Below are 12,308 nucleotides of genomic sequence, written 5' to 3' on the forward strand. Positions count from 1 at the left end.
AAAGCATGTTCTTCCCAGTCCTCAACACTCCCCTGCCAGGAACCCACTCCTCACGACTTCTGCCTACCCAGGCCTCATCCCAGAGCCACACACGCCCACCTTCCCGAGCCTTCACCCCCCTGGTGTGGGTCGCAAATGGAGACACTCAGGTGATAACCCCTACTGTGAGATTCCACACAATCAGGGAACAATGATTGGTATTTTGCATGGCGCTTGGTGACACAAAATGCACTTTTAAAAGTCATTGTGTTTGGGGACACATGGGTGGCTCAGCCGGTTAAGCGGCCAACTCTTGATTTCGGCCCCCCGGTCTGGATCTTGGGGTCCTGGGACTGAGCCTAGCATCAGGCTCCAAGTTCAGTTAGGAATAAGCTGAAGGATTTCTCTGCCCCTCCCCTCACCCCACCCCCAATAATAAATAAATAAATAAATAAATAAATAAATCTTTTAAAAAAAAATCCTTTTGGGGGCGCCTGGGTGTCTCAGTTGGTTTAGCGTCTGCCTTTGGCTCAGGCCATGATCCCGGGGTCCTGGGATCGAGCTCCGCATCAGGCTCTCTGCTTTGCGGAGCGTGTGCTTCTCCCTCTCTCTCTGCCCCTCCCCTCTGCTTGTACTGTCTCTCTCTCTCTCAAAATAAAAAACATATTTAAAGATAAATAAATAAATTAATGAATCACTGTGTTTAATCTGCATGTCTTCACAACCACCCTTGGTCGGGATAAGATTGTTCCCATTTTACTGATAAAGAAGTGGATTTTCGGAGCTGTCAGCATCCTTCAGTGATCTGCCCAAGGTCACCCGGTTAAGGGCGACCACTGAGACAGACCCAGCTGTCCTGAGCACAAACCCAGAGCCACCCCAACCACTGCGGTAGAGGATTCAGCCTACACGGTGCACACCCTCGTGACACAGATGGGGAGGCTGAGGCCCTGAGAGGCCCACAGGGAAGCGCTGGCATTGTCTGAGCCTATGTGCTTGGCCTGATGCTAGAGGTTTCCTGCCTGAGTCAATGCTCACGTCAACTCAGGGAGATCTGAGCCTTGATCCCCATTTTCCGTGAGAAACCCAGGGCTCTGAGGTGGGAAGTGACTTGCCTGTGACCACAGAGCTCACACATCGCCGGACTGTCTGTCAAGCCAGTCTGGTTGCAGAGCTCTGTCCGGACTGCCTTGTCCCCTGCCCCAAAGCATGGTATGGTCCACTACCACTATCTGACTGCTTCCTGGAAAGTTCCAGACCCACTGAGGACAGACCACAGCCTGTGGCTCTTGAACCCTGACTCCTATAGGCAGAGACGCTGCTGCATAAACACACGATCTCCTGAGAGCTCTAGGAAAGGGTCTGAAGTCTGGAACCAGAGGGAAAGATTTCGGGGGCTGCTGAGGCCAAGCTGACCTGAGTGGGGTTTGGACAGATGAAGAAAGAGATCTGAGCACCATCAGAACCCTGGGGCCCTGGCAGGGTCCCCGCTCCCTCCCCGCTTGTCCCCTGCGGCTGGGCCCCCCGAGCCCTGCCTTCCTTGACCATTTGAAGAAGCTGGACTCCACTATTGATCTTTGGGAGGTCTCAAAGGAAAGAGCAGATGGTCTAGGAAGAGTTGCGTGGCCCTTGAGATGCCTTCTGGGGGCACCCCCTCCAGGGGCCACCACATGTTCACAGGCAAAATAGCAACTCATTCAATGAGCCACCCGATCGTCCTTGGTGGGCCCTGTGTTGTCCCATCTGGGGGTCTGTAGGGACTCGACTGGCGGATATGGTGTCCCGCTCTGGGCTACACGGAGACATACTGATTAGTCACAGAGGGGACAGGTGCCCCCCAAGTCAGCTGTAGTGAGGATTCTGGGATCTGGCCGATGCTAAGAAAGAGGAAATTGTCCTGTCCCCAACTCTGATAAGGGGAAGGGGAGGGGAGTCACTGGTGCCTGGGGCACATGGTGTAGTGATGGGACCACGGATGCTGGAAGCCGACTGGCAGCCTCTGCTTCTCCATTTGTTCTGTTCACTTTGATCAAGTTCCTCAACCTCTCTGAGCATCGTGTGCGAAATGAGAACGATGATAATAACACATACCCGTTGGAGGGGTGTCAGATAAAGCACTCAGCACAGCTCCTGGCACATTGGAGACACTGGAATTGTTTGTTGTTCATAATGTATATAATAATTAGTAATAATATTATGAAGTACTTTAGTTATTACCAGATTGAACCCACAGGCAAAATGCAGCCTGGAACCCCAAACGTCTACCCCACTCTTTCCTCAGCAGCAGCAGGAGCACCTTAGAAGCTGGCAGTGAGGAGCCCCGGGAGCCCCCCCAAATCCATCAATACCAGATGCAGCTGATGAAACAGGCAAGAAGATGAAACTCTGGGAATTGTCTCCCCACTCTCCTCTCGGCTTAGTAAGTACTCTCGCTGGTAAGGACTTAGTAAGTGCTCTCGCTGTGGCTGTCAGAGCCCCCCGGGGGCGGGGCAGGCGGATGGCAGAGGAATCAGAGATCTAGACACCCAAGTCACCCAGGCTGATCTGATCGGGAGGGAACCGTGTCCTTTCCAAGGCACCCAGCCCCCACGGCAAGGGCAGCAGCTGTCCTAAAATAGAGTCACAAAGACAGCTGTCTCCATCTAAAGCAATCCTTGCAAGCATTTCCAGACCCTCGGTCCCTGAGTCAGCCCGTGCCCTGGCCCATCTCCTGGTCCGTCCCCTGGACCGTCAGCCCCGCAGCCAAAGATGCACCAAGTCCTCTCTTGTCAGCCAGTTTCTGCCTGGAGAGAACTTGAAGCGCTCCCTTCCGAGCCCGAGTTGACCGGCCTGTCATCAGAGGGCAAGGCTAACATGCCAGCCCTAGGGAGACAGACAGACAGACAGTCAAGGACCATGCGGGCAGGGGCAGAAAAGGGAAGGGCGTCCTGGAAGGGGTGCCCAGCAGCTTCTCAAGTTCCCCGAGAAGCATCATCAGCACCATCAGATGTCTCTCCATCAGGAACAAAGAAGACCCTGAGCTGGGAGAGCCCCTCCGCGTGGAGCAGAAGGACGGGAGGGGAGAGCAGATGGGACCTGGGCAGGCGTTCTGGCCTCGGAGTCCGGGCAGCAGAGCCTCCCCGCCCTTCCCTGTCCTCTCCTTCTCCAGGACCTCTCACTCAGCCCGGATGTATCCCAAGGCCCGGCGTCCACCCACCCCCTCCATCCCCCACTCCGGCAGACCCAGAGCTGCGCTCCAGGCTCGACAGGTCTGGCCATCGCAAACTTCGAGGCCGGCCTGGCACTGCCAGCTGTTTCAACATCTGGACCACTACCTAGTCTTGTCCATGTGAGCTGGACAGCAGGTGGAGCAGAGGGGGGAGCGAGACGACAGTGACAGCCTGACAGGGTGACTGCTGCTGCTGCAGATGGCTGTCTCCCCATGTCCAGGGCCCAGCCATCCAGGGCACACACACCCCAGTGCCCCTCCATCCCCACCCCAGGTGATAGGAACAGAGCAGAGGAGGTGAGCGGAAGGCCTGGATGAGCACCAGCATTTCAGAGTGGGCGGGAAACGTGGCCATCTTTAACCCCTTCACGTTAACAGCCAGGCTCAGAGAGGGCAGGAGGCTTAGCCGAGCACACACAGCCAGTCAGTAGCAGAGCCCAGCCTCTCCTTTGGACCTTCCAACCCTCAGTCTACTGAGCTCTTCATGACCTCACACTGCTGGTTGATTAAAAATGGGCTTGGATCCATAAGCACTGATGTGGAAAGCTGTCCAAGATCTATTACACAGTTTAAAGATATTTTGCAAATCATGCTGGAGCGTGCGATCCCATTTTCATGAAATAATACTAGTAACCCACATAATTATATACAGGAAAATAATAAGTCTGGGGGCACTAAAGTCAGGTTTGTTAAGGGACTTTGTCTATTTTTAAATTCCCTGCAGCGTGTGGATATTTGGACAGAGGGCTGCTACTTTCATAAGCTGGGGGGCAACAATAAAGATGAACGTGTGGGGCGGGCAAAGGAGCCCCCCCCACTTGCCCCGTACAGCAAGAGATTTCTGATCTGGACGCCTCCCTGTAGGAGGGGGGCGTCTGGGGGAGGCGAAGAGTTTGCCTCCGCGGGTGTCCAGGGTCTGAGGAGCGAGAGCCGAGAGCCGCTTTCTTTGCCCTCCCCGCCGCACCCCTCTCGGGCCCCTTCGGCTCTGGGCTGGGCGGCGATGGGGGGCTGGGGCGGGCAGGCCAGCCAGCGCCCCGCGGCCGAGCCGCCCATGAATTATGGAAGACGAGGGCGCCCCGGCTTGCTCCCTGGTCCTTAAATGACAGCAAATGAGGTAAAGCCAGAAGGGTGGGGACGGGAAGGGGGCGGGAGGGGGGCAGAAGGAAGCCATCTCCGGGGCCCCCGAGCGTCGGCTGAGGACCGGAGCCAGCCAGTGAGCGGAGCCTGGAAGAGGGAGGAGCACATCTTGATGCAGAGATGCTGCAGTGGCTCCGGGCGGGCGCACACACACACAGGCGCCCTCGCCCGCCACCGCCGCCACCGCCACCCCTGCCGCCACCGCCGCACCGGGACCGCGGCGAGCGGCCGAGGCGAGCAGGGGCGGAGAGAAGGGCGGCCCCGGGGGCCGGAGGCCGGGCTGGCTCCGGCGCACCGCCTCGGGCAGCGTCCACCTGCCCCAGCCAACACCCTTCCTTCACCCCAGGTATGTGCCAACTGCTTTTGTCTCCTCCGGCCCCGAGGAGGGGGTGGGGGTTCCGGGCGCTGCTGCGGCCAGGCTCAAGGGCTCCGGCTCAGTTTCCTTGCAACTTGGGAGGGGGCAGGGGCAGAGCAGGAGCTCCCGCAGGCTGAGGCCAGGCTGACTTCTTACCCAGCCCCTGGGGGGTGGGGGGTGGGCCGGAGGTCCCCTCCACCCTGTCTATGTGGGTGGCATCCTGCAGGGGCCTGGCAGGCGAGCCTGGCCAGGAGGCTCGACCCCAGCAGTGTCCAGGAATTCCAGCCGGCACCAGCACCTGCCCAGAGAGAGGCCAGCGGCTCCGGGGCCTGCCCAGCGCTGGGGTCCAGGGCCAGACCATCCATGAGGCCAAGCCCCAGACTCTGGCCTGCCCGTCCCCCCCCCAGGAGTGCCTGGGTAGAATTGAACCTGACCATCCAGACTTGAGGTGGTCCTGAGTGTGCCTCTGCCGGGTGACCTCTTTGCGAAGTCTTGCTTCAGTTCGAGGGGGAGGCTGTGGAAGAGAGAGAGGGGGGAATGGAACTCAAGTTTGGGCAAAGGCTTGTCCGAGAGTGGGGACTGAGGGAGGAGAAACTGAGGCAAGTCACATCTCCAAGGGTGAGAAGCGGGGCCACCGGGGCTGAAATTCTTTTTCTTCCCTCCCCCGCCCCCCGCCGTCCCCAACTTGTCTTCTCCCCCACATCCCTCCCGTCCTCCTCACGGGTGGGAGGAAAGGATTGGCATTAAGTTTGGCTTTCCTTGGAGGAAGGGGGCCTGGCGAGAAAGGAGGGGGACTCCATTTAGAGGGTCCAGAAAGAGGGAAAGTACCATGGGGCTTACATCACCGACCAGAGAGATGGGGGAGGCAGCCGCAGCCGGTGGCCAGAGCTGAATCCTGTTGCCTTCTCCAGGAGAGATTCCCAGGGATGGGAAGCAAGAAAGAGGGGGTGAGATGACACAGTGCCTGTGGAAGGGGACCGTCCTGGCGCTACATAGGGACAAAGTGAGGACCCTTCAGCCGCACAACACTGGGGGCTGAGCTTGTGCCCAGGGAGAAAAAGCTGTCAGTCAAGGTTGTCTGGACGTTTGGGAATCCAGGCAGACCAGGAGGGGTGGCCTATGAGAAGGGCAGGTTCTCTGGCCCCCGAAGTACCTGCCCTTAACGTTCCCCCCTCCACAACCAGCCTGTGATCATCAGACCCTACTGCCCTTCCTTTCAGCCTGACTCCCCGAGACCCATGAGCCCCCTTCCCAGCCCTGGCAGCTTCCTTGGCCCTCTGTTCAGAGGGGGGCGGAGAAGGAGAGCCCGAATAACCCCGTCCCTCAGGGGGCTCCTAATCTCCTTCTGGGCCGAAACCTCGAACACTCAGGCTCATCTCCCGACCCTCTGGCCAGAGAGATGCTCTGTCCCTGTAGCTTCCCATTCACCCTCAGAGGGACCAGATGAGCCACTGGAGGTCAAACGGTGGGCCACCTGTGGGAGAGGCTGGTGGGACCCTGGATCCTAGGGGGAGAGCAGGGAAATGGTGCCCTGACTCCTGGCCTCGCAAAGAAGGACTTCTGCCCCCAGGCAGCATCCAAGCCCCTCTCCAGGGTGCCTCACCAGTTAACCCCTTTCTAGCCAGGCTGCAAAACTACTCAGGCAGGGCTTCTGCCACCTGGTCAAAGTTATTCCTAATTTCCTATGGGATCTATCGGGAGTCTTCAGCCGGCAAGAGGGAGGCAGGGGACAGATGGGAAGGGAATATCAGAGTCACATGTGGTTCACCTGTCCTTCTGGTGCTCCCCAGCGGGAAGGGAAGCAGAGACACCCAGACGGACAGGTTCCTGGAGATGGTCCCCTGCTCCTTCGACTCTCTTACCACGCCCCCCCACCACCACCACTCCGTTCATCTTCCACTCCCCGCCTGGCCAAGCTCTTCCCTCATACTCCCTTCCCTGGCCGAGTGCACCCCTGCAGCCTCAGCCCTCAGCCTACCTCCCCACCACTGCCCCTGCCAGATTTCTCTCCTTATGCAACTCTCTTCCAGCACCTTCCCTGCCGGCAATTGTTCAAATAGAGACACATGTAGGCTGGGCCTCTTTTCCACGGGACGGTTGTGCAGATTGTCTCTGACTGACCGAATTTAGTCCTCAGGAGCGAGTACGCAGAAGGGGGTCTCCCCATGGCACCCTCTCTGACCCCGAGGCCACGAGGGAAGCAATACATTTGGGGTGCGTGGGAGGATGTGGGCCCCCCCAAGCCCCCTCGCATGTCCTCAAGACAAATGTTTGATCATCATCTCAGAGATGATCTCTAAACTTGAACGTGGGTGATATTGGTGATCTAGGGGAGAGTCCCAGTGCCGAACCAGGGGCCCGAGCAAGAGGTGGGCCATACACAGGGAAAGAAGGACCAGAGCAAAGAAAATGCCAGTGCAGCAGGAAGGCTTGAAGTCAGACTGCTAGAGACACCTCCTAGCCAGGAAGATGAGCCACGAGGGGGCGGGGCAGTCCTCCCCAGGGACTGTTTGGGGTCTGGTCCACAGCCCTGACTGCAGGCAGAGGTGGCATGGACGGCCTTCTAAATTCCTTCCAGCCTCAAGTTATGCTTTTTCAAAAGGTAACAGGGAGTGACTCATAAGAAGACAGACATCCTTCTCAGCCCGTCCCGCAGGCCGGCCACCTCTCATTCTTCTGAGCCCCCCTAACCTAGACCAACCTCCCCCACTCACCTCACAGGGGGTTTTGGGAATCTGGAACATTCATGAGAGTTTCCATGGGCTGTGTGCCCTGATGGTAAGCCCTTTCTTTGGTTTAAAGCCCTCTCTTGGTATGAAGTGAGCTCATGTTTCTGTGTTTACCCAAAGATGATGCAGAGGTGTGACGCTCTCACCCCAAAGTGAGCGCCCTCTACCCCAGGACACATGCAGGCCCAAGCGCACCCCAGCACCCATCTCATCTAACAAGCACCCCCCCCCACTCAACCCCACAAACATCTAGAAGAACCTGCTGGATCTCCTACGCCCTAGCCCATATCCTCTCCAAGTCTGCCGGCCTCCTAGATCAAGAGGCCCCCCATTCTGCGTTTGGCTGGAGGGCGGCCTTCCTGTAGTGCCGCCCCAAGAGACCCAGTTAATCTGGGCCCCAGAGCAGAAACTAATCAGAGGGGAGGAGCAGGTCCAAAGACGCCCCCACCAGGCTTGGCTCTGAACCAGCCTGCAGGAAATTGTCCAGGAACTGGGGGGAGTCTCCCCTCTGCAGAGATCTGGGCACATAGGGAAACTGGTCCACTGATTTCTTCCTGATGTGGTTTTTTAGAACGGAGTTGAAACAATCATCCTTACTCCTGGCCTCTCAAACAGGGATGGTCCTCCCAAACCCTTGCTCAATCTGTCCCACTGCATATTGGCAGGTGAGCTGGGGACGCCTTGCCCCTTATCCTGAGCTCCTCCCAGGAGGATGTAAGTCTCTCCCTTTTCCCTCTCCACACTCTGAGGGATCTCTCCAGGGGAGCGGGCCAGACCACGAGAGTCAGAGCCTCCAGGCTGCAGGGGAAGGGCCAGACTCCCCTGGTGCTGACAGCTCCGACAGATGTGTAAGCCTGGGCCACAGCTCTCCCCAGAGGGGCTAGGGGCTCCGAACCAGCTGCTAGTACAAAGAAACTGTAGAGAAAACTGGGGAGTGAGAAGGGAGGGGGAATATAGAAGGGGCTGGGGAGAGACCCAGCTGTACATCGCCCCTGTCCCTACCCAGTCCCTATCCCCCGCTGGGGACTGAGGAGGTCCCTATTCCCCCCCCAAATCCGTCCTAAGGAACCTCCTCCAGCTCAGGGCACCTTCCTTTCTCACAAGACCTTCCAGCACTGCCCTCCTCCCCCAGCAGCTCTGGCCCTGCCTGGCCTGTGGCCCCACCAGGCCACTGCAGACCCCTGTCTTTCCAGATAGGTGTGGAGTGGTTCAGACCTTCCTGCAGGACCATGACCCTATCCCAGGTGGTACTTCCCTCTCTAGGCAGAGTGCCCCCCCCCCTTCCTGGACCTGCAGGTGGGAGGTGGGGGTGGTCGAGGAGCAGGGCCTGCTGGGAGCGCCCGTGTGCCTGTCCCCACCCGGTGCCCTCCCGAACACGCCACATTTGGGTGTGGTTCTATGTGCTTGTGCCCTGTCTCGAGTAGCCTGCTTGCTGCTACTTGCCTGGGGCCGGCAGCACCTATGGGGCGGAGGGGAGGAAGGCACCTTCCCAGAGAGACCATGGTCGCCTGTGTGTGTCCCACACATTTGTGAGTGCCGCCCGAAAGTCATGACTGTGTAGGAGTGAGTCTGACTGGGGGGCGTCTGTCTGTGCCCCTCAGAGTGCTGGGGCCCATCCTGGAGGTCCCTTGAGGGTTCTCGGTGTAAGATCTGATCTTTTCTGAGCACCCACTATGGCCAGGCCGGCTGCTGACCTCCCCAGAATCCCTTCTCATCCCCATTTTGCAGGTGGGAAACTGAGGCTTGGAGAGAGTAAGTAATGAATGGAAGAGCTAGGGCTATGCTGGTTAGTCGTGTAGTAACATTACACTAGTTATTAAGGGCCAGGCCAGTCGGCACGAGAGCCCACCCTGCTGGCGACTGTGCTGCGGAATGGAGGATGGTGGGCGGCTGAAGGGCCGGGCCCCCGCAGTGCTTCCCGGCTTATAATAAGTCACTCAGTCTCTGCCCTCAACCTAGCTCCAAACTGCCCCTTATCTGACCAGCACCATCTGAACGTCACCAAACCCCTCAGTACTCAAATCTCCATTATCCAGGGGAAGGAGAGACAGAGTCAGGGCCAGGAGCTGGATGTCTAGCATCCAGGCAGAGCGTATCTGTCATTTTCTAGTTAGTTCTGCACAGGGGTCCTCAGCCCAGAAAACTCCGTCCCGTGTTGAAAGTCTGGCTCGCAGCTTTCCATCCCATGGCTGTCCCCCAGGTCCTTGGTTTCCCACACCCAGCAATTCAGCCCACTCCCCCTGGTGCCCCTGAACCCCTAAGCAGCCCATTCTCCCGTGTGCCACCGCCGCCGCAAAGGACCAGCCCCTAATGGTGCCAGCCTGTGCCCGCCTGTGCCAGCCTGCACCAGCATGCACCCCTGCACTGGGACAGCTGGCCTGGGCCAGGCTTGGCTGGCTCCGGGCTCAGAGGGCCGGCTCTGGGCCTGGCATAGCTCCACTGCTGCCTTGCTCACAACAAAAAGGCCTCCTCCCTCCTGGGCATTCTAGAATGTGTCATAGGGCAGATGGCACAGGGATTGACTGGGGCACGCTTAGTGGGTCAGGAAGCTCTGCAAAGGCAGTGTTTTCATTACTGCCTCCCCGGTGCTTAGCACTATGCCTGGCACCCGTAATAAACATTGGAAGGGAAAGGGAAAACTTGATGCTAGTTGCCTCATCTTCAGGGAGGCAGTTGACCCAGGCTCTGTGCATGTGTGTGCGCCTGTGCATGCGTGCGTGTGTGTGTGTGTGTGTGTGTGTGCATGTATTCACACAAGTCCTTGGCACCAGTGGAGGCAATGTACATCTGATTGGCCTGACTGGTCCCTAGTGCTCCCCAAAGACAACTCCTGCAGGTCCTCAATCCCAGCCCCTCCCCAAGGAGGAGGGCTGTCCCTTCTGAGGCAGGTCTTAGTCCCCAGAGGCTATCCAGGGCCCATCCGCCCGAGGTGACTGATGAAAGTCTGCATTAAACTGAACTGGGAATGAGCAGTGGGATTGTGTTACTCGTGGCGGACGCCCATGGCAAGCACTAACAGGTAATTCTGACCGCTGTGACGGGTGACAAGTGCTCCCGGGTGAGTGATCCTCCTGGCGGCTCACAAAGAAACAAGGCAGGAACTGGGTCGTCACACCCTGTGCTGGGTGGGGACACACACATGCACACACACATACACTTTCACACACACACACCAGACATACCCACGAACAGACACAGATGCAGGTACACACAGAGACCAGCCCACACATACATACGGGGACACAGAGATGCAAATAAACATCACATACCTGCGCATGCACACACGTGCACACACGCGTGCTCCCCACCACTGCTGGTGGGCAGCAGCAGACTCCTGCCCCCGGAGTCTCCAGCCCCAGCTCCCTCGGTCATCTGTCCCTGCTTTGCTTGGCACACTCAGGACAGACGAGCGCCTGGAGCCCAGCTCCTCCCTGAGCGCGCACCCCGCCCGCTCCCCGAGCTCCGGGACTGGCGGGCAGACAAAGGGCAGGAGGCAAACGATGATGGAGCACCTTCTTCATGCCAGACTCCAGGACGTGCTGCACCAGCGCCAAGAGGCGTTTTCAAACTTTTTGGAACCGTGGAACCCTTTGTTTAAAGGGAACTTCCAGTAGCTAAAGCAGACACAAGTAGTTCCTGCTCGGGCTGAAATGGGGAACGAATCTGGAGCCCCAACCTCTCTCTCCATTCCCCCATCTGAAACGTGACCGCAAAGCAAGTCCAAACGGCCCCAGACTCCTGCAGGGCGCTCCCTCACCTCAGTTCCCATTCAGAACAGCCCTGGAACGTTAGTGCTACAACGTCCACTTGGTAGGTGAGCAAAACCGAGCTTCCACCAGGAGGAATAAGATGGCCAGGCTCTCAGAGCTGTGAGGGCAGGAGGGCAGATCACTGACTCCCGTCGTCTGTGGATTCCAAAGCCTTGGCTGGCTTGCAGTGCCCCACCGGCTCCCTATCAGAAGGAGAGCTTCCAAGGCTATACTTCTAGATTCTTCCATGAGTAAACACCCTGCTGACCTTAGAGACCTGAGAGTATATGTGTGTGTGTGTGTGTGTGTGTGTGTGTGAAGTGTGTGTATGAGAGAGAGAAAGAGAGGGAGAGAGAGTATGTGTGTGTAAAGGTGTGTGTGTGTATGTGAAGGTGTGTGGGGAAGAGTGGGAGTAAGTGTGAAAGTGTGTAAAAGTGTCTGAGAGAGTATGTGAGACGAAGAGGCAGAGTGTGCATGCATACCTGCGAGTGTCCGAGAGAGTCTGAGTGTGTCATGAGTGTGTGACTATGAGGAGGAGAGAGTGTGTGAGTGTGTGTGCCCTGGGGCGCTGGCCCTCCTGCAGCCCCTGGGGAGCACCGAAGCCCGGCGCCCCCGAATCAGCTATGCGAGAGTGGGAGTATGTGACCGAGTGTGTCGCTGGCTGCTCGAGGATCTGGCCACAGCTGCCCGCCTTCAGTCAAAGGCGACTCACAATCACAGCCACTGTTCGAGGGACACTTTGCTAGGCACTGGCGGGACCGAGATGAAGGAGCTCCCAGGCTTGGAATGGAGGCACCTCCATGAGGGGGCGCCAAGGGTCTAGCCACGAGCCCAGCCGAAGTCTAACTGTGTGCCTGTGGGGGTCTCTGAGGGGCTCCCTGGCAAGGGCAGAGTTTCTGGGCTCAATTCTGGAACTGAAAGTGGCAAGAACAGAAGGGGGGTGCCAGGTCACGGAGAGACAGCACCTGGGCCCCTTCCTGACAAAGGGAAGTGGATATGAGGCTGGGCTTGAGGCAGAGGAGGGAGAGCCACATGTTTGAACATCGCTCCCCCACCCCCCCAACTCCCCCCCAACACTCCCTCCCCGCCACGGACACCCAGCCCCAAGCCTCCCTGATGCCCTGGGGCCAGTTCTCCCCCTCCCTCCTCCA

General features: G+C 58.1%; 1 protein-coding gene across 2 annotated transcripts in view; it reads left to right on the top strand.

Moving 5' to 3' along the window:
* The first annotated feature begins 4,352 nt into the window (after positions 1-4,352).
* The window catches only part of CNTN2 (contactin 2), a 33,061-nt gene continuing 25,105 nt past the window's right edge, over positions 4,353-12,308 (top strand). The window contains exon 1 of one of the 2 annotated variants that reach the window (XR_199718.3): positions 4,353-4,670. Coding sequence is in view for 1 of the 2 variants with exons in the window: in XM_004756420.3 (XP_004756477.2) it covers positions 4,445-4,670 (226 nt within the window). In the remaining variant the exon portion in view is untranslated. The remainder of the gene's footprint in view (positions 4,671-12,308) is intronic. The other variant, XM_004756420.3, reaches the window with a different exon arrangement.

This window comes from Mustela putorius, unplaced genomic scaffold (assembly GCF_011764305.1).
Source record: "Mustela putorius furo isolate JIRA1106 unplaced genomic scaffold, ASM1176430v1.1 tig00000508_pilon_pilon_pilon, whole genome shotgun sequence".
In the NCBI taxonomy this organism is placed as follows: domain Eukaryota; kingdom Metazoa; phylum Chordata; class Mammalia; order Carnivora; family Mustelidae; genus Mustela; species Mustela putorius.